The following is a 25,015-nucleotide window of genomic DNA, read 5'->3' on the forward strand; positions in this document are numbered from 1 at the left end:
AAAATGAGTTATAATGTTCTATTTGTATTTGGGAGAAAGTGACTACTCACTTGTTTTGGCTGTGCTTGTTACTGAGAAATTCAAAATATACGTTCTGTTAGTGTAATGACTCCAACACTGTCTATGGATATTATCAGCATTAAGGGGTCAGAAGTCAAATTGCTGCCAATTCTTGATACGGATGATTTCTATTGAGTTCTATGTACTGGAGTGACGGAGTGCAGGAGTGACGTGCGGACTGAAAACTATTCACTATAATTTATACAGGGTTTCCACGTCTGAAGATTCCTGGGAGATTTTAAAAACTTTTCCAGGCCTGGAAATTGTTTGGATTTTAATATTTTGCAAAAGTTTTTAACTTCAAATATATCAGATGTAAGACTCCGAGCGACATGATGCGCATAGTATGCATTATGTTCACTTCTGAGTTTGGAGTCGAGCTCCAACAACAGATGACTAAGATTTTCCACTCTGAATTCCATGTTCCATTTTTGCTACAAAGCCTGTGACAGAGCTAGTGTGTTGAAGTAAGAGCCTCTACTACAGTTGAGTCATGGAAGGTGGGTCAGATACTGTATTATGGAAAACCTTGGAAATTAATTGGTGAAAATATGTGGGAGCCCTGTAAATGTAAATAATTATTTTCCCTTAATCTCGATAGAAAATGTCTTTGAGAATTATGCTATGTAATAATGCCATGAGTGACGTGTCCCTCATGATTATTGCAGCAGCCTTTTCTCTTAATGTTCCATGTTAAGTGCTCTATAAATAAGTTTATTAATATTAATATCATCTCGTCGGTCGAGTCGATGGCAAATCGCTGCCGTGTTGGATTGTGATGCGGCTTCATCTGCTTTTCTTTTGTAAAGGATGATCCTACATGTCCTATGCAAGCTCTCTTCTCTTGTCTTTTATAAAATATCATGTAAGTGGCTGCCACTGAGATACTCCTGATGTCACGTCACTCAATTAACATCCATTCAGATTCTCCCGTGGCCTTAATTTTGGAGAAACAGAGCAGCTACCCGTCTGCCCAAACCTTATATCTAATTTATAGCACACTAATGTCATATAAATCTAAATCTTATACTTTATTAATCCCCTTAGGGAAATTATTTCTCTGCATTTGACCCATCCTAGAATTAGGAGCACTGGGCAGCCACACTGAGTAGCACCTGGGGAAAACTCACGTGTGGTGCATATATTATAAACCTCCCAAAAGTGGTCATTGCAGTTTTGCATAGAGGTCAGAGGTCGATTGCAAGAGAAGTTGCAAGCCCCCAATTGATTCCATGCAGTCCACCACTTCATATTGATATATGAGTTCTATGTGCATCATCAATAATTTCATAATGGAATATCATGATCTCGTTTTACATTCATATCCCCCCGAACAGTTGACCCCTGACCAGACGAGACACGCACTGGCCCGCAGGTCATGTGATTATCAGAGCCCTGATTTAGGTGAGTTTGTACAAAGATTTATGGCAACTTGTTTAAAAAGGGCGAATAGGATTAGCACAGCTCCACAGACACACGTGTAAAAATACAAAACCATCGCAATTAAAACCCTCATGTTTTCATTTCATGGCCAAAAGAAAACTATAAACTATGCATATAAAATGAGTCATTCTTCAGTGAACAAAAAAAAGTTTAGTTTGTCATTCCCAAATCCACAAAGTCTTAAATATTCACAATAGTAGTTTATTCTCTACTCCTTCAGTTTCTGATGCCAGTAAAATGCCATATGTGTGAATGGGTGACAACATAGATGAAGTTCTTCATCACTTCCTGTGTTCACCCCTGAATCACATGATCCACTATTATCCACCATGCCTCTCTACATTGGTGCTTTCTTATTTAATTCCTAAAACTGTATTCTACTAGTATGTGCCACCACTCAAATGACTTGTTCTTCTGAGTCAGTTTAGTGACGCCTGCAACTTTGGTGTCTCAATCTTTGGAGTGGCCTGCTATCGGCCTGCTATCGACCTGCTATCGACCTGCTATCGGCCTGCTACTAGCCTTATTCAAAAACTTCTCCAGTCTCTTGTTTCCATCGAGTGGAGTGCTTCAGTTTGGCACAGTACGGCACATATGTTTTTGGGGTTTCCATTGGGAATAGTACCAAAATAACCAGCCCCAAACGTTCCATTATTTGGCACCCTTCCCTTGGGGTACCAGAATCTTCTGTTTTGTCGCGCTCAATGTCATCATTTGTCCTGACCTCGCGTTGCCTCGTCTGCCAAGTAAAGGTACTGTTCTCAGTCAGAACTGAAGCCTGACCCAGGGCTTTACCGAACCGTACTGTTCCAAACTGAACCAAACCATGATGGAAACACAGCTGACGTAAGGAAAGCAGGTTTTTGCATAAGCACAGAACTTAAATGCTGGTCCCAGGTCATCGTTTTCTTTCATTTGCACTAGCAGCGCAGCTTTACCTCAGTGTTACTGAACCTATGACGAGTCGGCTTCAAGTCCATTTCCAGTGTATGGTTTAGAGTGGACAGAAACAAATCCTGGAGCAAAGGTAGTCTTCTATCATCAGGACAATCGAGCTGTCCTTCAAAGAACCTTTTCTTGTGTCTTGATTTCCTCCCAAACCATCAACCAATTATTCTTCAAAACAACAGCCAGAGACTTAGCTGATGAAGGGGTTTCAGGATTTAACAGTCCCCATAATCCACTGCATCATTACCTAAAGGGTAACGCTTCATATAACCTCTTATTTTCTCCTCCGAGGATATTCCTGGTTGGTCCACATCCTCACTTCTTCTTGTTGTTCCTCTGTTTCTTGCTTGTTTTTTCTCCTCTCAGTGGCATCCATGTTTCTTGTTGGTGTGAGGCCACCATGACACTACCATCATGCTCAAAATTAAGAAAGTACTCTGTAGAATCCAGCGGCCGTCCTTCCTCATCCCTGAGCCTGGAAAAGACATCCTGGTACAAGTTGCCCAGCCTGCGTTTCATTTCCTGCAGATTCCTCAGGGCTTCTTGTTTCTCTCGGAGAAGCCGCATGCGGTGGCGCCTCAAACCAGACACATTATCTTCCAATCCCAATAGCACATCCAGTTTCCTCTTCCTGCAGTTCTGGGCTGCTATCTTGTTCTTACCACGGCGTCGAATGTCCCTGACGAGGGCAAGCTGCTGCTCATTAAGATGACAATTCGTCAGCAAGTCGTTGAACTCTTCCACTGGCAGATTTACAATGAGATCATTGGAGAAAGGGACTTTCAAGGCTCGTGCACGTCGTTCGTCTCTGCTCCGTATCCTGGCCTCAGACATGTGCCTGGAGGAGGAGGAGGAGGTGGAGAAGTGGACAGGCCTGCGGTTGTGATGTCGTGGGGAGGATTTGGTGTGTTTGCTCGGTATGTTGTCCAAAGGTGGAGAGGAGATGGTGGACTGGGGCTGGTTGTACGTGTGATCATGTTCAATATGCTCCATCCAATGCATGTCATTTAAGAGCTTGTGGTTGTCATAGTTGACAGGGAAGAGTTTCTTAAAATCTTCAGGATAAACTCCTCCTACTGCCCCCATCTCCTCCTCATCCTCTGGCTCCTGCTTAATGTTTATGTCCAGTTCCATATTCAAATCAGACAACCCTTCCTCAGCATCTTCATCCTTGACTTCACAGAAGGGGCTTTCTACACCTGACATATAAGATGAGGCAGAAGTTGATGAAGAGGAGGAGGAGGAGGAGGAGGAACAATAGGAGGCTTCAGAAGCACATGGAGAAGTTGGACTGTAGCTGAAGTTAAGTGAAAGTCCAGAGTCAGAGTCTGCCTCATTATCAGCATCTAAGACAAGGGAACAAGCAAAGGTCAAGGTTTACGCTACAGTAAGGACTTGGTGTTAGCATTACTTGTATTTTTGAACAAAAGGTGCAAACGTCTGCAGAGCAAATTCAAATGTCTGGAAGCCTCGTGTGGGTTCACTCAGGTTAGCAAAGTTGTACATTTAGTCAAATGCAGTTACTATAGTAAACTGAGTGTTGCCTTCTCATGTGTTACCTTGTGGTTGTCTTTCTGTTTGACTCTGGTCTTCTGTGACTGCCTCACGAGTAGGGACTGAGTGGTCATCATCTCTGCCACCTACTTCACAGCCAAAGTAGCCCTCCTCTTCCAGTCTGACTGCCATCTCTGGACTGAAACCTTCCTCCAGAGCAAGGTCCATCAATCTCATCTCATCCAGGATGGCAGCATCCTCCAGGAGGTCACTGAGTTGGTCAGGGAGATAATCTTCATCTACAACATCCTCCTCACCAACCAGAAAAACACTGGGTGGAGCCATCAGAAGGTTCTGGTTCATATCACTCCCCTCTAGCGATGAGACAGGACTGGAAGGTGTTAGGCTGCGTAACTGAAAGTTGACATCCAAGTTGGCCAGGCCTCCTTCAGGGAAGAGATCACCTCCCACGTTATCCACATCTTGTGTTAGCAGGTTGGCATTGAGGGAACCTGAGTTACCCGAGCAGAACTCTTTTGAAGGCTCCTCTCCCAAGACATCCAAGTGATCTGGAGGATGGTGCACTGTATTCAAAACATCCATAGAGCTTAAAGTTGAATTGTAGTCATCTAATTCTGCACTGGGAGTGAGAGGAAGCAGAGGCGGCTCTCGCTCCGGCTGGCGTGGAGACCACAGGAAACCTAGAGTGAAAGACATGATGGAAAAAATATAAATGTAGGCTTTGGTATGAGCGTTCATAAAACACTGAGAACATGATTGGACCTTATGTGAAAGTTTTGGAGGGTCCATGTCATTAGAACTCATTTTTCATATCAATATATATATATGTGTGTTATTTACTATGGTTAAACTTGTTTCTCTCTTGAGCTTTTATCCCGTAGCTGCTCATTGGAGTTTCTCGACAAGATGTTTTCAAAGTCACCGCGTCGCTTGTGTATGTAATTTCACGACATGATGACAACAAATCCATCTCCAAGACAAATGGGCAACTCTGCCTATTTGGGAAGGCTGTGAGATTTGGTTTCATTCACATGTCAGTCTGACATTCAGTCTCCGGTGTCAGGGACCGATCATTAATGTCAGAAAACTTCAGATTTTGATTTCAATTACCCTGCTGCATTGAAGACTCCATGAATTGGACCTCTTGACCAGCACCTGTCAGGCCATTTACAAGGTTGTTACAGTTTTGGTTCAGAGCTTCAGACTGGATGCCCTGAGTACCAGAAGGATTTGAATCCATGGTTTGGTCAAATGATGATGTCATGTCAACATCTGTGTTCTGGAGAAAAAAAGATGCAAAAACAGTCACCATCTCATAATTTTTTTTATTTTTGCTTGATGAAATTTCATCTCGTCACATTCTCCTACTTACCCCCGGCTCCATGATAGCAAACAGGTCCTGCCAGCGGAGCTCCATGTCCAGCGAGGGGTTCTCAGTGGTGAGAACGGGGGAGAGCAGGGGCTCCCTCTCTTGGGGTCGACTTTCTCCCCTTCTACTTTCACCATCACCCAACTGAGACACAGACAAGACACTCAAATAAGTCCAAGTCGAAGCTAAAAGGACAGAGTGAGAGAGGAGATGAGGCTGTGGTGATACCTGTTGTTCCTCAGTGAAGGGGAAGGTTTCTTCCAACAGCCTCAAACACTCCTGAAGAGACACAGAAGTCTGGGGAAAAGATCCAGAACGACACAAAAGGAAACAAAGTTCTTATAACTTCCTCTGTTATATATTTTTGTTTCTATATGGAACATGAAATCACAACAACTACTAAAAGTACTACATTTTGTATTGATAATAATGAATCATAATAGTTTTGGAGATCCCCTAATGTTTTCTCTGTTTCACTTTTTATTCCAGCAACTGTCCTTTTCATTTGCTGCATCACGTGACTGAAACTGGATGCTATTATCTCTGTCTCGGCTTTTAAAGGAATTCTTAGTAGGGAGTCTTTTCTCTCACTTTTCTGCCAGGAAGATTACTAACACCCAAGAACGACTTCCTTTCTTGTATCCAAAAGCCAAACAGAGTTATTTTGTCTTTCCGTACAGCATTTTAATTTTAGTGTTTAAAAAATTAATTTATGTTTCATTACTTAACGTTTGATGACAACAAATCATTTTACCATCACAAATAAGTGCAGTTATGACCATTAACACAGCCGGTGTCATTCAATCGTTTGCTCCGTAGAGGAAGTTTATGAGAAATGACTAAATTCACAGCATCTCTCTCTTTGTCACTCTTGGCGTTAACGTTTCCTCGCTCTCCTCTTTCATTGGATCTCGTCACAAATCAAACACTTGTCACTTCTGACCTTTGACCGGGAGAGTGACGTGAGAGAGGATTTTGATTCTTGGAAGCAGATCTGCCTTAAAAACAACAGCCTGTGTTGTGTAACATGTGTGAGCCATATTTGATTTGTTTAAAAATAAGTGATATGATCAACTGAAATAATCCAGAGCTTTGTGACGATGTCATCTTTTAACACACACACACACACACACACACACAGAGCGATACTGTATTGTGGGTGTAAGAGACACGCTGGGGTGCAGCTGCTAAAGTGTGTCAACCATTCTTTTCTATTCTGCTGAGCTGGCGACGCTCTAGCGTTTACAGAAGAAGCTTCTGAGCTCTGATTTCAAACATGACAGACGCCGATCTGCTCGACTAACACACACACACACACACACACTGTACAGCCTGGACAAAACGACCAAATACCTTTGAGGAACATCTCGTAGTGACGCTGCTCTGACAGCATGTAGATGTAGATGCAGTGATATATGATGTGACACTTACAGGAGATTTTATTTTGGGTCTCCCAACAAATGAGCAGAATGTGTATTTACATGTACGGTATATATTTTAAACAACATGCATATAATGAAGTTTTTATTCATTTATTCATTCAAAAATATATTAGGTTTTATGGACATGTCTGTAAATGAGTTGCTATATTACGCGATTAAACACTGAGATACACTACATATATATTCTCAGTCACTTCATAATCCTTACCTCCGGATGTCACTTGGGCAGTAATGTTATATGTTCAATAACAATATAACGTTCATGCACCTCAGATGTGTGAAATACTTAGAACAACTCAAAAAAGTTTCTGTAACTTATGATCCTTTTGAATACGGACTGATTTGAAATGTTTTGTTGTGGTAACTGTGTTGTTCTCATCATCCAGTTTTACTACAGACAATTGTTTTTGCAACGCGACACAGACTAGACAGGGAAACATCTTGAAAATGTTTGAAAATGTTCACACATCTCTCACAAACAGCAAAAAAATAGCCGATATGAATCACGACACCAAGAACCGGCGATGCAGTGACAGCATCGCTGGTGACAGTGACTCTTTATGCTGCAATCACATGTAAACAACATGACTGCACCTCCTCTATGCTGTTTGTAAGATTCTAACCTGCTGATGTGTCGTTCCCAAAATATTAACTGAGTCAAATGTCAACTTTTAACGTGTCTTCCAGAATTTTCCTTAATCTGCAAAGTATGAAGCACCTGAAATATCTGTCCCATGAAAGTCAAGTGTCATACCTCTTCTAATTCATTCTGAGTTGACTCTGTGAAGTGAGCGTGGCTGGTTCCTGTTGTCCTCCCCCTGCAGTGCCTGTGCATCCTGGACATGTCTTCCTCTTCATCCCCCTCTTCCTCTTCTCTTTCATCCACATCACCACTGTGAGTAAGTACATGATGGTTTTCTTCCTGGATGCACACACAAAAATCACTGAGTCAGGAAAGCAGGACTCTACACTGGGTTCTAACACTTTGACCTTGTGTATGTGAAGCACAAGTGACCAATAAGACAAACCCTCACAAAACATACAAATATTCAGCTTCATACTTACATTTTTGCACAAAATAAAATAAATAAAGTAGTAGTAAATGCTGTTTTTGTGTTTAGATGATCGTGTATCTCAACATTTTCTCTTTTTTTGTAACATGTTTAAAATAGGACTCAGTAACTACCATAATCAATAACGGTTAAACAAAACTCTAAAATCCAATGAACCACAGGACCGTCTTTATTCAGTGTTGTTATGATGACAGAAGATAGGAGAAAGTAACACATCACCACTGCTGTGTATGCTGTGCTCCATACAGTAGTCTGTACGTATAGAATGTGAAGGTCCCTGTTTTACCCAGAGACTGCAGCCAGGCTCAGAATAGCTTTAACCTTCTCCTGACCTGGCTGTGGGTTTACAGACAAACCCAGAGACCCACAGACAGCAGCTGGCCAGTATGGACCCCACCCCACAGTATGTATATGTCAGCATCACATGTGTGTCCTCGCCTTACAGCTCGAGTACAACTGAGCACCAGATTCACTGAATCTTTCTGTACGGTGGCACAGAGCATCAAACATGTGACGCCTCGCTGTAGCTGCTGTAAATCTAATCTAATCTTTAAATATATATACACAGTCAAATGTCTGTCACATGAGGCAGCTCCACACGACAGTGAAAACACAATACTGCCCCAGCGCTGCCACTGTATACACACAAACGCTCCCTTAGTTAGGTCTGATAGCCTGTTTTCAAAAAACAAAAATCACGGAAGTTACGCAGATTATGTCATTGGATTAAGTACATTTTTTTTCCAGCTGTTCGTAGTTCATATGTGTCCCTTGGAGACATTAAAGAGATAGTTGAAATGTACCTGCTCCACCCCCCCACCTGTAAACCTCTCACCCGCACACACCAAAGTCCACTAGTTACTGTGTTTTCTTCATTGTATGGTTTGGTTTGGTCCAGCATGGTACGGTTTGTGTCAGGCTTGTGTTTCCACCGAGAGCAGCATCTTTACCGCTGACTGTACAGCAGCGTCTAACTCAGGTGACCCAAAGAATGGAGCCATTATCAAAATAGTTGACGATTAATTTAGTAATTGATTAATAATCGATTCATCGATTAATTGTTTTAGCTCTAGTTCCAATCGATGGAAACATGGCTTAAGAAATTTGTGGGTTTAGGGTTTGAATCCCGGCTCGGCTAGTCTACGTGCCGATGGCAAGACTAGAAAAGCATTATATAAATACAGACTAATTACTGTTTGTGTGTGTGTGCTGCCGAGCAGCAGACATCACTGTTGGGGGAAAAACAGGATCTTTTGACAGGTCTAATCTGGTCTAACCAGGTCTAACCAGGTCTAACCAGGTGCTTTCTGAGCACAAACTAACCACATTCATTACATGGAGATAGGTCCTGCAGTGAGGTGTTCAGTTGAGAGATTGTAGATGACAGTAGGTTATTGTCTTAGTCTTCAACCCTCATTCCAACAGCTTCACATACTTGTTTGTGTGCACAAGCAAGAGTTCATGTGATGTTCCTGTCCCAGAGCTAAATAAGGAACCAGTCCGAGTGACCACCACACGCTTTTGCTTTCATTTGTTTACATGCACGCCGCAGCTTTTTCCTGCTTTGCTGCAGTCAACAGACGGGATTGCAAAACTGACCGGTTCAAATGTGTGTGAGTTTGCAATAGCCAAGTTCTCAGGTTTCAAAACAAGCCAGACGGTCACAAGGACGCTAATAAAGTGTTGTGTGTGTGTAAGCGTGCCATTCGATCCGTGCGTGGAATTTAAAAACACATTTATATTCACTTTCAGATTGAGGAGGCAGCGTGGACTTAGATCTCTGTGTACTGTATCAGGTTTGTAGTGTCCTGGGTGTGAGCTTCAGCTGTAACACCTTGTCAACTCATTCTATCTCGTTATTGTCAGAGGTCAAGATTCATTCATTCATTTTCTACCGCTTTATCCTCCCTATGAGGGCCAAAGGGGGGTGGAGCCAAAAACAGGCTGTTTGTGATGATGTCGCATTATCAAGTCTTCTCCAGCACATCCTAGCAACTCTCAGCAGGATTAAGGTCTGGACTCTGGTGGACCAGTCGCTCACAGATGCTAAATTTATGTCTGCCCAAGTGAATCATAACACTGGCTTTGTTGTTAGATGCGTCATAATTCAGACGTGGACGATTGTGAATCCACTCATTTGCTGTTGTTAAAAAGTGGCGAGTGATCCCACAGTGACACAGACTCTCAAAAGACTGATTGAAAACCCTACAGACTTGTACAGTCGGTACTAGGGCTGTAAATAACAGACTACCTCGATACATGGTCCACCATACCAATAATATCACAATACATCGATTCTGTAATATGTCGCGAGACAATCATATAGCGAAACATCCCAATATCTGTTTAACTGAAGAAAACAAAGCGTCTATAAAGTGGATGGAGCATCTCTTAGTATAACCCCACTGTAAACTCCATCTTCTTTAGCCAGATAAGTTTCCCTCATTCATCTGAGCAGCAACGCCCGGCGAGTCAAACTGACAGGGACTGTTTACTTTAGAGCGCCTTCATTTCTTATTTCAAATATCAATATTTGCCCTGGCGTACTGATTATCATGTTGCACGAGGAAGGACGACGATATATCACCACACAGATAATAGGCAATGAGCCTAATATTATATTAGATGTTTTTTTGTGTGTATGTTTATATGACGGGACATCAAGTACCAAAACAGCCACGAAATTCAACTACAAAATCATTGTTGTGAGCACATATTTCATGATGTGGTGAGGACATATTTGATGATGTGGTGAGGACATATTTGATGTTGTGAGGACATATTTGATGTTGTGAGGACATATTTGATGATGTCTGAGGACATATGTGATGTTGTGAGGACATATTTGACGATGTGAGGACATATTTGATGTTGTGAGGACATATTTGATGTTGTGAGGACATATGTGATGTTGTGAGGACATATTTGATGTTGTGAGGACATATTCGACGATGTTGTGAGGACATATTCGACGATGTTGTGAGGACATATTCGACGATGTTGTGAGGACATGAGAACAGGTCCTTGCCAACTGTGTGTCCCTGTTAAGTCTTAGTTTCAGGGTTAGGGTCAGTTAGGTTTACAACAGCAATGACCCTGATACCTGAGGTATGTGGGTCATGTCTATGGGATGGACAGTGTGTTTATCAACACCAGGCCTGTGTTGTGTCTGAGTGTCTGATATTGGGCCATTTTGTTTGGTCACAGTTGAGTGTGAGTGAGATGTATAGTAACCAAGTAGAAGTACTTCACTACTGTACTTAAGTACTTAAATGCTGTGGGTTAGGGTTAGGGTTAATCTACTTTACTGGAGTATTTTTATACTATACTCCTGTATTTATAATAGTGTAGTGTTTTATACAGAACACAATACTTCTACTTTCCCTTTCAGTACGTGAGTAGTACATTTTAAAATAATCTACTTGCAATACTTAAGTACAAACATGCTGAATACTTTAGTACTTCCACTCAAGTCTTGGTCTCTAGTACTTCAGACATCTCTGCAATTATTTAATAAAAAAATAAAAAGAAATAAGTGTTTAAGTGTTATCACTTAAAAAAATTAAAAGTAAATTGTTTCTTTTTCATAGAAGAAAGTAAAAAGGAAAAAGTTCTGTCCACAGAAACCTAACTTTGCACTGAATGTTGCAGTCTACAGCCTCACTCATTTCCCCCTCACTGGATCTACTTTAGCCATGCATCCATCCATCCATGCATCCATCCATGCATCCATCTATCCATGCATGGATGTTACAGATTATTTTCAGTTTCCACATGTGTCTGCACTGCTTGAACTGGCATGTCTGAGGCGTGGCCATTAATAAAAGACACTCACACAGCAAGTTCAGGCAAGCAGGGACATGAAGTCATTGTAGAGCAGGTGTTTTCAAAGTCTGACTCTCTAATGAATAGAATAGAAGAAAAAAACTCAACAACACGTAGCAGGACAAAAGGTCATAGTTAAAGAGGTTATGAGTCACTTTGTGTAGCATGAACAAGTATGTCCTTACTGAGCATTGACACTTACATAAAGCACCTTTAAGATAACAGCTTTAAGGATAAAGGATTGTGATAAATATGATCTCATTCAGACCAGAAAGATAATCTTATATTAGTCCCATGAGAAGGGCATAAGAACAGATTGGAATAATAAAAAATAGAAAACTGGCAACCCTCCTCTTCAAAGTTGCCTTCATAATTAACAATAATATTGTCAAATACTTAAGTGAATAATCATATTTATGGAAGCCCATTTCCACCAGGAAAAAAAAAGAGGTCAAACTTAGCCTTGATAATAAAAACATCCTCAAAGTAAGCTGAAATGATGAGATATAAAGTCAGAATTATAGTTACTGTTTAGTTACTAAGGAGGAAACAAGCTGATTAGAACTCCTTGGCTGCGTTGCCCGTGTTTGTGTTGTTATTTAAAGGTGTATTCCTGCAGCTGGGTGTGTTGACTGCACTGATTGTACTGCTTAATCTTCCTGGTGAGGTCATCTACGGTGAGGTTGGTTTTCTGATGACTCATCGAACGCTGACTCATTCTTCCACATGACATTTCCTTTAGTTTTGGCGACAGGCAAACACAGCACTAATCCTGAACTCTACAGAGTTTGAGATTGAAGACTGTGGTAAACAACTGGTTCAAAGTTCCAGAAGATTCTTCTTCTTCTTCTTCTTCTTTCTAAATTCTATTCTTATTTTAATAATTGCAACATACTTTAAATCTCAGGCAGCCTCGCAAATGCTATTTTTTCTCTCACTCTTAACAAGTTAACTGTCATTATCACTATCTCAATTCTCCGATGTCACCTTTAGAATCTGGCGAAACCAGTGGCGTTAGTTTTTGAACATATGACGTCCTTCATGGAACACTTTGTTTGACAGGATTTCATCAGCTTTGAGCCAGCGAGTGATAAAAAGCTGTCAAACTATAAACGAACATGGTTATTGCCCTTGTTATCACGGCATGGTTCTGAGATCTGAGCTCAACTGAACGTGATCATGTGAAGAAAATCTCTACATTCAAACTTCACTGATATTTCATTCAAACTGACAATAAGTGAATGGTTTTAAAACAAATTTGGCAGCTCTAAATAATAATCACATTTTTAACTGTTGCTACGTTGTTTCTGTGCACAAAATACCACATAGAGCGTTGTCAGACACTGGTTTTGCCAACACTGGCTAGTTTCTGACTAATACACTGGAACACGGTGAACTCAGGGATGATGTCACTCCCAGCTCCGTCAGCTGATGTAAATGGTTATTGTTTTTTCAGACCCCCTAGTGGCAGAAATGACATACTGTGCATTTAAAGACTATTTATCGGGATATGATAAACGCTCCTCGCTCCTCTACCTCGTACCTCTTTATCACCTTCCTCCACTTCTTCCAGCAGGGCAGCATGTCCAGATGTGGGCTCCACAGTCACGTCACCTCGATCTCTCTCCATCCCAGTGGGAACTCTCTCCAGGAGAGAGGGCTGGTCCTGACATCCCATCGGAAGAGGATCTGGTTCTCTCTGGACCAGCCAGGTCTCCAGCTCAGAACGGGGAACCTGCAGAGAAAATGATGATGATGAAGCACAGGACTTACCGACAGTCCTACGAAACAATCACTGAACCTCTAAGAGCTCACAGGCACCGCTTCTTCATCACTGGTGCAGAAGCAAGCCTGAGGAGCAACCTTTTACCAGAAGAGAATAGTTCTGCTGATTGCTTTCAGTAATAAGAGAAGATCAGGATCCCATGAACAAGGAGGATCCCATGCAGAGAGAGGACGTGGTCGTGGTCAACGAACTAAAACAAGAAAAGCCCCTGAGGCTTTTTGGTTCTTTCCACCTGACTCTGGTTTCTGCTGTAAATGAAACCAAATGTCATGTAGCACTAGCATAGCAAATAGCTCCAAGAGAAATAAGCAGGTGACGAGATACTAGATACTTTAGCATCACGACTGGAAACAGGGGAACCAGGATTTAAAGAAAATGTAGACGTCAAGGTCCAGTGTGTGACAGTAAGAAGGCTTCACGGGCAAATATCTATTAAACTAAGTTTGAACATATAAGTCTATATCGCTTTGAAATAATGTACTTCACAAAAATGTGAAGTATGAAATCATCAGGTGAACATTTATGTTAAAAAAACAAATGAGAACATGTCATTAATGAGCTTGAGTGATGCTGGGAGACAGTCGGTGGACTTCAGACGTCTGAAGTAAACGTTCCTGAGTGTGAGACGAGGACAGGTTGACGTATCTTACCTGAAGTCTGTCCAGAGAGCGGACCCAGCCGAGCAGCCTCCGCGTGGTGAAAAATCCATCCAGGTCCACGTTCTTGGTGTGCAGGCCTTGGCCGTCCTCCAGACGGTTGCGGAGGTTGTGAAAATGCGTCTGGGTCAGTGCCGAGGTCGGACCCAGGATCATGTCGTGCCAGGCCGGAGGCAGGTAGGGCTCCAGCCCCACGTCAACCCTCACACCACAGAGACTCAGCAGGATGGCCACCTGGATGAGGCCCTCGGTGAAGTACTTCTTTAGGTACAGCATTGTCTCAGAGGACAAAGCAGGTGGGACCCGGTCCCAAACAGGTCTATGATCCTCTTCAGTCACCAGTTCAGTGGGTGTAAACTCTGTCTCACGCACACTGGCTCTAATGCATCTCACACAGCTGCATGTTTAGCAGATGTGTAAAATATAAAGGTGCTGGTTTGGAAGCTTCCTATCTTGATCTCCTTTGAGACGTCACAAACTCTTCTTCCTGTGGACAAAGACACTGGTTAAGTTCAGAGAGGAGAGTATTTCACCACATAAACATGCTTAACTACTACGCAGTAAAACCACATCAGACCATAGTGACAAAGCTGTTTGCACAGTCCCACAGAGGAACCTTCTAATTCCCCGTTTTGTCCGACTCACAGATAAGTAACGGACTATCCAGTTTGAAGATAAACCTGACAGAGTTGGAGACAGGGGACGTTTATAGAGATGATGGAGCAGTTACTTGCACTGAACGCACCCACATTCACCAGCTGACTTTTATCTATAAGTGTGGAACCACCATGCGAGCAGTAGAACAACCACTTCTGTAATTCATATGCTCTCTATTGTTGTAATTGTTATTGTCAATATTCTCCTATCACCAACACTGGTGTGTTTAAAGGAAGAGGATGAGGTCACGGACCGTGTTTTCACGAGAACATGAGATTCAGTGGTTTGACACAAAATGACTCACTTTTAATGATTTCTTTGTTAATATTAGGAAACAAACTCGGAAATAAATCACTTTTAAGAAGCTGTAGAATAAAAAAATAACATTCAAACTGATTAAATGATTATAAATTAGTTGACTATTCACTTAGTAACCGACATGTTCTTCCTTCAGTTGTCTCTTATGTGACTGATCAGCGACATTATGGCGACTCTGGCAACACGGTGCTGACAGTAATAGCAGCTCTCAGCGAGCACCTGCAGTCTCCTATTGTCAGTGTGACCCAGGCATGCAGACACACTGTAGCAGCGAGAGGCTTGACATTTCGTGTGGGAGGACAAGACAGACAGACAGACAGACAGTCACACAGACAGACAGGGCAGAGCCGTCTCGTAGCAGCGCTCTCAGAAACTTGGACCTACTTCTAGAAAGGGTTTGGTAACGAGCTGCCAACAGCATAACACTGTCTGGTTACTCACTGCTGCCACATGATGCAATCGCCTGTGTTTGTGCGGTGTGAAAAATCTCCTCCCTCCGTCTCCTCCCTCCTGCCAGCCAGGAGGGAGGAGACGGAGATTTGTTTTTAAAAAGCTGAGTAAAAGTGTGTTAAAGGAGCAAAAGCACTCAATATAGTCCTCTGTACTCCTGCAGTAGAGAGCATTACACTCACTCATCATCTAAAACAGTTTGCCATGTGTTGTTTTACTGAGGAGACTTGTGTTGGTGTATGGTTTTACTGAGGAGACTTGTGTTGGTGTATGGTGTAATCATGTAGCAACAGTGATAAAGCTGGATTAATAACTTAAAGTCTTACAGCTGGGGTGTCCAAACGAGGGCCATATTTGATAATGTGAAGATTTCCGGGGGCCAAACTGTAACATTTACATACAAACGCAAAACAAATGTAATTTTCATTGTCACAATTATTATTATTATTATTTTTAAATGGAAATGTAACCAAATGTAAGCCAGTCATTGAAGATTGCAGGTGTCAGCGTTTTATTGCTGCAGCAGAGTCTTTCACTGCTTATTCAAATCTGTTGACAGTTAACGTATCATTTCTTAGTTTCTTATTTAAATGTCATGTGTTGATGAACATGAAAGCCATTTCATTTTTATCGGTTCCAAATGACACTTACAGGCCTCATTGACGAGTAATAATCGGTATCGGACCACCATGTAGTTCCATTTCCTGTGTAGTGTACTGAGGCCACGTTTCGACACAAATAACACACATAAAACATTGTACTGTCCTCCCGCTGCTCTCTCTCGCAGAAGGAAACTGTAAGAATGAAAGCAGTAAAGTCAATGAAGTCAAAGTGCACTCATAGACTTGCTATTAGCACTGCTAATGCTTTTTTTAAATGTTCTATTAATAGAATTTATAAAATACTTTTAGATTAGTAACTCAAGAATAAACAAAGGGAGGTCACCATGGCAACAGCTTTTTGCCTTTATCTGCGCTCTATGTTCATTTTCTATGGGAATCTTTTCATGATTGCCATGGTTACACAAAACTCTAAGTATCATAGGACTCCTGATCTGACCGCCCACATAAAGCTAACGATTATTTTCATAATCGATGAATCTGTTGATTATTTTCTCCATTAATTTGACGATTTGTTTTTTGGTCAGAAAATGTTTTGTTGTTTTGTTTTGTTTGTAAACCTTATAATAACCTCAAATGTCTTGTTTTATCCACAAACCAAATATTTCTTTGATGTACTGAACAAAGAAAACATTAAGTACATCAAGAGTACATATACATTTATATCACAGTATTTTTTTTACAGTGTACTGTGAAGCACCTGTGTAATGTCCTGACATGTCTGCTCCACGCTAACTTTTCCACGACAGTCGCAGTTATTGTGTGTTTGTGAGCAAATCACTATCAGCTAAAGTCAGCTGATGACCGTCATAACTGTGTGTGTGTGTGACATGACATGTAATGTAATGTGTGTGTCTCTCACTCCGGACAGTGTGTCATAACACACACACACACACATACACACACACAGCAGCAGAGGAAACAAAGACACATCACAGTGACACAAAGAAACAAAACGCTTGAAAGAAGAATATAAATGTGTAACAGAGAGACTGTGTCGTCTTACCGGAGCTCGGCGGTGTGTTCGCGTCTCCTGTGACCGTTGGTCTGTGACTCTGTCGCCGCTTCACTTTCTCTTCTAAAACGAGGGGGTGGAACCTTTTAAAGGAGCGCTCAGTCGTGACGTAGAAAACTCCTCCCACTCTGGGAAAACCCTTCCACTCCTCCGTGTGTGTGTGTGTGTGTGTTTTCTTGTTTGTCACCTCTATAGGACCTTTTCTGTTCATAAACACTCACCTTGTCTGACCACAAGTGCTCAGGGAGACCAAAACCTGGTCCTAATGAGGCAGAAGCTCAGGGTTAGACATGAACTGGTTCTGGTTCTGTTTATGCTGAACAAAATGAATGGAAGTCAAAGTTGTTTCCTAAGAAAACGAGCTGTGTGTTCTTAAAGCTGCAGTACGTGAATGTTGTGAAAGGCGTTCACGTGATCGAGCTCTATCACTGTTTCTCAGCGTGGTGCTTACATCTTAGGAAGTGATTACTTTAATATAAAGGCAGGCGGAGGCAACAGTTCCGAACTCTCCTGCTGTATACACGCGAATGCTCCCTCACGCAAACGGGTTTAGGTGAATACGCATGCTTGTTTTTTTCCCGGAGAGGCGTTCAGTGACTACACCAGACTCCTGCGTTTTAAGTGATCTACAGTTTGGTTTGATTTCTGTCCACATGTCTCCAGAGCACAGACTACAGCGGCAGCGGTCTGTGATGCCGCTCGCGATCGCCGATTAACCCACCTTTTTAGGATTGTTAAGTAGTTTTAACTGATCTACAGTTTGGCGTTTCTGGGGGTCCCCGTGTGGACGGAGACAGTCCCTGAAATGTTTCAGGGAATACTTGAAAACAACAAAGACAAAGATGGTTTATGGACGTGGTTTTCAGATGAAGGACACAGCATATGAAGGCTACACTGATTCTATTCACAAAGACCAAACACACTTATGACATAAACACACATGTTAAATTTCAGTTTAGGTTATAGATATTTTGACTGAATACCAGATAATTAGAGATGATATACACTATCTTAATCATTATGTAGAATCTCACATGGTTATGATAAAGAAAGTATTTTGGTACATGAACAAATCTTATTGTAAGTCGCGTTGGATAAAAGCATCTGCTAAATGACATGTAATGTAATGTAATGTAATCCTATGCCTCGGAACATAGACACAAACACGCAGTAATCTGGCTGTGTGTTAGCTTGCAACATGTTGGAAAGTAGCATTAATATGTAACAATTACAAGAGTGCATTCCATTTGTCATCAGAACTCAGGATTTACGAGGTCAAAGAACTCACATTTCCAACTTGGAAACTCAGAGCAACCTCCTCAGCCCGGACACGGGATTCCAGGATGGAAGTGAAGCTCAGCTTCCTCTAAAATGTCAAATGTGTCACGAGTTTGTTCAGAATCAGCTGTTTGTCACGTCTTACGTGATTTTCGTATTCGCGAAGCAGCCTCCACATTAAAACCACTTGAAGCTCAGCTGCAGCTGTTCTCTATGGGATGGCACAGAACAGAATTTTTTTTCCACTGCGGTGAGTTTGGCGCTGATTGAACAAATGTGACAAAAACGCCACTTCCACGGAAGCTCAGCTTCTCTCTGACTCAATGGAGCAGTGGGCGGGGACGGACGCTGGGCTTCTGCGTGATGATTGGAGCAACCAGTTTTTGATTGACAGCGTTGCAGAAAAAAGACAACGCAAACGCCACTGGCTGCCACCACACAAACGCTGCCATTTGTACCATTAATAACACTTCAGTTGTGTAAATGCTAAGTAATATTGTTGAAATTGCACTTTTTTCAGGTTCATAATATGTTCTTTGTAAAAAGAGACTTCATTAAATGTAAAACAAAGGGACACATTTGCAGTTCTTGTTGTTTACAGTTTATTATGCTATTATTGTACTGGTCCGGCCCACTTGAGATCAAATTGCACTGAATGTGGCCCCTGAACTAAAATGAGACTGACACCCCTGACGTAGAGTGTTGTAATAGCCTGGTATTGCTAACAACGGATAGCCTGAGATACACTTGTATTCATGTGTTTTTTCTGACTCGGGGGTGGAGTCACTCCCATTTCTGATGTGAATGGCACGTAGCATGAGTACAGATCAGATAAACAACCTATGGTGAGACCCCAGCCTTGACCATACACACGCCCCCTACTGCACAGGAGGAATATAGCCTGGAAAACAGCATGTCGATGTGTGTGGGCCCCTTAACGATTATATATGGTTCCCAAGCAAGTTTGTCCATGGTTTCCATGGTAACCCACTTTGTACCCTAAGTGGGCACTGTGAGCTTGGAGTAGGCAAATGACACAGGTCCTATATGGTTTCAGTCACATGGACCCCACATGGGAAGACATCATCGAGGAAAAAGCAGACAATTAAAATAGAGAAAGTGAATGTTTTTATTAAGAAAGTGTTTTTGACATATTTGGCAAACAAAGAAAAAGAAGAAGAGAACAGACAGGAGTCTGAAGATCAGTCCTTGAGATGACACATGGAATCATCTGTCAAGTGACCTTTGACCTATATTCTCAGACCCAGGAAGATACAAACTCTGCTCTCGGCTCCATAATTAACAATATTATGGTCAACAACAGCCTCTGATTGGCTTCTTCCTGGCAACGAATGAACACAACAGCTTTTTCTTGGAGCCGACCTCGGAACCAGCTCAGTCTGAACAGGAACATGTTACACGTTTTCAACGAGCAACAACTCCATGTTGATCATAAATGACACTTAATAACGCTGAAGACTTATGCATTTCCTTCACACGAGTGGACACTGTAATGATCATTGTCATGGTTACTCTTTCATTGATAAATAAAAGCTTGTCTGTGGCTGTCATACTGTACAGGACAGCACAGCTTCTGTAGTAAGGGTTAGAGTCTGACACCTTTGAAAGGATAATAACTAAACTGCTGTTTCTCAGCACAGGAGCGCTTTTTGTTTTTCTTTCATCTCACGAGAGAACAAAGCAGGAAAATCAATCATACACTGCACCAACACTCCAGCCTAAGGTTTCAGTTTAATGAGAGTTTGAATCCCACACCAAATGTCTGACGTCAAACAACAAGGTGAATGTTGTCATGTTTGCAAGTGGAATAGAAGCTGGAATTTACACAATAATTATAATTGTTTGACTTTACAACAGAAGCAGTGAGTTTAAATCCACATATGATATCATATAACTGACATAAAAAACATTAATGTTTCTGTTTTAGCGAGATTTAAAGAACAATTCCCACAATTCTGAGAGAATACAGTTAATTAGTGAGTTAGTGAGAGAGCGTGCACTGCCCATACACAACCAGTGAATTATGCTTCAGGGTCATTTTGACTCATTTTCATAAGAAAATAACTTCCTGTGTCCAGGTGCTGCCAGGGTTAAAGACACTGTAGGACATTTTTAATATATAACAGTTACATGAAGAACATAATAGAGGATCAGTATGGACGAACTTTGTCACCTGACATCCAATAGTGGCATCATCTCAAAAAAAATCTCATCATTTTTTCTTAACATGCCACCAACTGGACTATAAAGTGTCGTGGACCATATGCATCGCCTCGAGTCACATGACCACGGAGTGAATGGTGATTCAAACCTGGCTTTAAACGAGGAGGGAATGGAGTATCAATCATTAAAAACTAATTAAAAGGTTTTGGGATCAGCAGACTTCTGCTGAGATGATGGGATTTGTTTTGAGCTGCTTGTTCTTCGCGGGACTTAACTGAACACAAACGAATGGAAACACTTGTAAATGTTGGTGTGGATGCTCCTTCTTTCACCAATAACTGAAGCACTTCTATGTGCTCTGCCTAAAATGTCCATCTGAATGTGTTTGCTGTTTAGAACAATTCAGTCACTTGTTGACGTGTGTGAGAGGTCATGTGACACATTCTTTAAACAGCTGCACAGACGAGGTCAAACTGATATAACGTGAAATCCTTCCGTTCAGGTCACTGATCTACAGTGTTTGTCTCTCGGTCTCAAGCTCTGACAACGAATGGAACATTTCCCCGGTCAGGAGCTGTGTTAGTGCAGTCAGCCTGTATGAATAATGTCTTTTCCTATGGGAGAAAAAAAGGATTATTATCTGAACAAAACAATGGAACGTCCTGAACGAGCCAAACATTTTAAAGTGGGAATGATCGAAAAATGAACAATGACGTCATCACTGATTCACAGCTAACAATGGTTTTCAGTGTTTGTCACGTAGGATAAGACAGGAAGCTGTGCTCATTAATACTGAGTTCATCAAAGGAAAGAAAATCTGCTTTTTGTTCCTGAAATGTTTAAAATGTTTAAAATAGTGTGTGGAACTGTTTATAATAAACACTATGACACCGCAGACGTCCTCACCATGTCAGCGTAATGACAGAGAAACCAGGTGTGCTTCACGAAGAATCAAGAATACTTTTACAAACATTCTACGACAGAGTCGTCTCATCCTTCACTGCTAACTAATCATTAGCTCTTATAAAATAAGCCAAACCGAAACCCTTTTGTCTTTTTGTTTTCCTACTTCTTCATTCGTTTTCTTTTCCCTGTGATCGGACCCATCACATCCTCCTCCTCCTCCTCCTCTTCTTCCTCTCTAGGATCCAGCTTCCTGTTCCTGTCCCAGAGCCTCTAACAGGAGTCCCATCGGAGTCCTCTTCAAACCGATGCTCTCCAGCTTGTTCTCCAGCTTGTTCTTCAGGTTGCGCAGTCTCATCGAAGCGTGCACCAGAACCACTGTGATGAAAGGCAGATATGGGATTATTCTGGATAGCAACAAAATGTACTGCGAGTGTGTGTGTGTGTGCTTTGTCTCACTCAGAGTCGGGAAGGCGATCCCAAACAGGAAGACAGCCACGCCTCCCAGCACGCTGATGAAGAGGTAGCTGAGCAGAAGGATGACGAGCACACACATGGACGGGTGCTTTCTGCGGAAACGCCGGATGGTAACTTGGTTCTCAGCAGCCCAGACGAAGCCAAGGAACATGCAGGTGACCACCACTGCGCCGACACACAGCTGGAGGGGCTGCCAATACCTGCAGACAGACAGGCAGGCAGACAGAAAAAACACTGAGCCACACTGAGCTGTAAACTGAGAGGTTAGCAAGTGATTTTGCATCCTAACTGTCAGCTGTTCATGTCACGCCACTATGACTTTCACATGTGTGAAGTGTGACTCACTGCACCGTGGGATTAGTGGGACGTTCTGAACGATGCAAACATAGCACATGGTACAGATTTCCTACAGTTCATTCAATAAGATCATTTAATAATCTGCTTTGGTTTCGCTGTGTGTTTACTCTTTGTTTTGTTTATATCAGCGACAAATACACACGATAAAAAACAACACAAAGGACAAAAGACAACCAAGACGTTTGTCCGGGAAGTTATCGCAGAAACAGACGTAACAGTGTATGTGGATTTAAACAGTACTGCAAACGTTTGTGGCTAATATTATTTAGTATTTGACTCTTTATTTCTTTATTTCTTAAGTAATAAAGTTAATCTTCATTTCTTTCGCAAAGATACAAAGTGCTTCACAAGTAAAAACTTGAGCATAACAAACAATAACACTGTGTTCCATTTACATGGGAACTGGGAGTAACTTTGCCACTGAGATCGTTAGCTCATTGTTAGCATTAGCAGCTGATAACGATGCTCTTCATGTTACAAAACAAAACAACGTGAAAGTCTGGGAAGTGTAAAACTATCAGGGTTTGTATGCCGCAGCCAACCTGGAAACCCATGTCAGGGTTGCTAAGGTTCAGAAACATCCCATAACCTCGGAAAAATCTGAGGACCGATGACATACGGAACTGTTATTTTCATAATCGATTAATCTGTCGATTATTTTCTGTGTTGAAAAATGCCGATCTGTGTTTTCTCAAAATGATTGAGTTTGAGTGATTTCTCTGTTACATGGAGCAAAGAAAGCAGAAAAAATCCCAGAACACGAATCGATTACAAACAAAGGTTATCAATTAATAATCCGTTAATAATGGTTGCAGCCATAAACACATCTAATGAATGACAAACGTGTGTTTTATCTTTTGAATCAAGTTCCACAGTCTCTTACTGGAGAGACTCAGTTTTCAGATGAGAATCTTGAAACTCTTTTTCAAGGATATAATCCGGGGTAAAAACCGGATTATACTATAAATATTAACAGATATCAAATACTGTGGAGCCAGGCCATTTAGTGCCTCATAAAAGAACCTTAAAATCAACTCTAAAACATACTGTAAATCAGTGTAAAGACGCTGTAACTGATGAATATTGTTCAAAACAGAGTTCTGTCAACACCAAACATTTTAATGCAGAATTATATCTGTAAATCATAAATGCAACTCCACAATGTCTGACTGGAGTTCTACAGTGATGGAAAACAGAGAGACAGATACAGAGAGACAGACAGAGACAGAGAGAGAGAGACAGACAGAGACAGACAGACAGAGAGAGAGAGCGCGTGCAGGAAGAAATAGCTGGAATTCTCCTTTAATGAATGACAACATGTCCTGATGTTAGCAGGTGATGGAGCTGTGTGTGTGTGTGTGTGTGTGTGAGAGGGAGAGAGGGGGAGAGGGGGAGAGAGAGTGGGGGACACGTCAGAATAACAGAACTCACCCCACTAAGAGCAGGAGGCCGAGCGCAGACAGGAAGTAGTTGCTCTGGTAGTAAAGCAGGTTGTTGATGACGCGGTGGTTCCAGCGGTCCAGGTCTCGGACGTCAGGCGGCGCGAACCTCGCTGAGCTCCGGAGAAAATCATCCAGGCTGCGCAGAGGTGGCGGCTGCACGCCTTCCATTTTCCCTCAACGTCAACAAACTGGCTTTCCCAGCATGCAACGCGGGGCAAGAAGGCGGGTCGACGAAGCGCAATCAATGCTGAGGTCTGTGTGTGTGTGTGTGTGTGTGTGTGTGTGTAATAATACAGTTACAAATACACAGTCTTTCTTTTTTAATAAACATTTCCGGCATGAAAAACTAAGATAAGATAAGAGAGTCCTTTATTTATTTATTTATTTATTTATTTATTTATTTATTTATTTATTTATTTATTTATTTATTTATTTATCTCAGCAGCAGCAAAGAGAGTAAAGATAAAGATAATAAATAATACACATGCGTTACCAAAAAACTACAATACATATATATAAAGATATTAACACTAAGACTATTAATAAAAGTTAGAATAGAATGCAGAATGTACATTTATAGACAGTCAGGGTTGATATTCACATTATAAACAAAGATTGAACATTATATAAGTATATTGCACGTGGTAGTTATGTGTGTGTGTGGTCTACTGAGAGCAGTGTTTGTTGTACAGTCTGACGAGATACAGTTGTCCACTCTAAATATTTCACTAAGTATAAAATAGTAAAAGAAGAAAGTAAAAATGGTATTGAGATGTCCCGGCCGAGCCAAACGTTTGGACGTATGAATTCTTAAAATTAGCAGAGAATGTAGAAGAAAATAGTGACAAAAATAGCAGATAATGATTATAGAATGAATATTTATACTATAGTTCTATAATATCATTCTAGTATGGCTTTGATTCTAAGATGATTCCTACAGGCTAATAACGTTTTAGTCTTTTATCAAACACCAACCACTTCATCTCTACTTCAACGTGTTATTTTCTTGTTTTGAATTCTTTTTGAGGGTAAATTTATTATATTTTCTGTCAATATGAAGTTCAGTGGGATACTTTTTATCATTCTTAATAAACATAACTTACCATACTTACAACAATTCACTGTGTTGTTTATGTAAAGTACCAAGTATTCCATGTTTCCAACAGAACATGTAATACAGGAAGAACAGTCAATGAA

At 41.4% G+C, this 25,015-nt stretch overlaps 2 protein-coding genes across 3 annotated transcripts; both read right to left on the reverse strand.

The window, feature by feature from the left end:
* Positions 1-1,124: 1,124 nt before the first annotated feature.
* nfe2l1a (nuclear factor, erythroid 2-like 1a) lies at positions 1,125-17,226 on the reverse strand. 2 transcript variants are annotated; one of them, XM_044050131.1, is made up of 9 exons: positions 17,169-17,226; positions 14,112-14,604; positions 13,219-13,410; positions 7,532-7,699; positions 5,564-5,632; positions 5,339-5,479; positions 5,077-5,245; positions 4,011-4,646; positions 1,125-3,797 (listed from the first exon to the last, which is right to left on the reverse strand). In XM_044050131.1, the coding sequence occupies exons 2-9, from the start codon at positions 14,391-14,393 to the stop codon at positions 2,767-2,769; spliced, it is 2,688 nt and encodes an 895-aa protein (XP_043906066.1). In that variant the 5' UTR covers positions 14,394-14,604; positions 17,169-17,226; the 3' UTR covers positions 1,125-2,766. The 2 variants fall into 2 exon arrangements, with proteins under 2 accessions (XP_043906066.1, XP_043906067.1); XM_044050132.1 differs by lacking the exon at positions 5,564-5,632.
* Positions 17,227-21,707: 4,481 nt separating this feature from the next.
* On the reverse strand, positions 21,708-24,022 carry praf2 (PRA1 domain family, member 2). Its single transcript, XM_044051783.1, has 3 exons — positions 23,808-24,022; positions 22,002-22,219; positions 21,708-21,920 (listed from the first exon to the last, which is right to left on the reverse strand). Exons 1-3 carry the CDS (start codon positions 23,984-23,986, stop codon positions 21,781-21,783), a joined length of 537 nt encoding a protein of 178 aa, XP_043907718.1. The 5' UTR covers positions 23,987-24,022; the 3' UTR covers positions 21,708-21,780.
* Positions 24,023-25,015: the final 993 nt, after the last annotated feature.

This window comes from Solea senegalensis, linkage group LG19 (genome assembly GCF_019176455.1).
Source record: "Solea senegalensis isolate Sse05_10M linkage group LG19, IFAPA_SoseM_1, whole genome shotgun sequence".
NCBI lineage: Eukaryota > Metazoa > Chordata > Actinopteri > Pleuronectiformes > Soleidae > Solea > Solea senegalensis.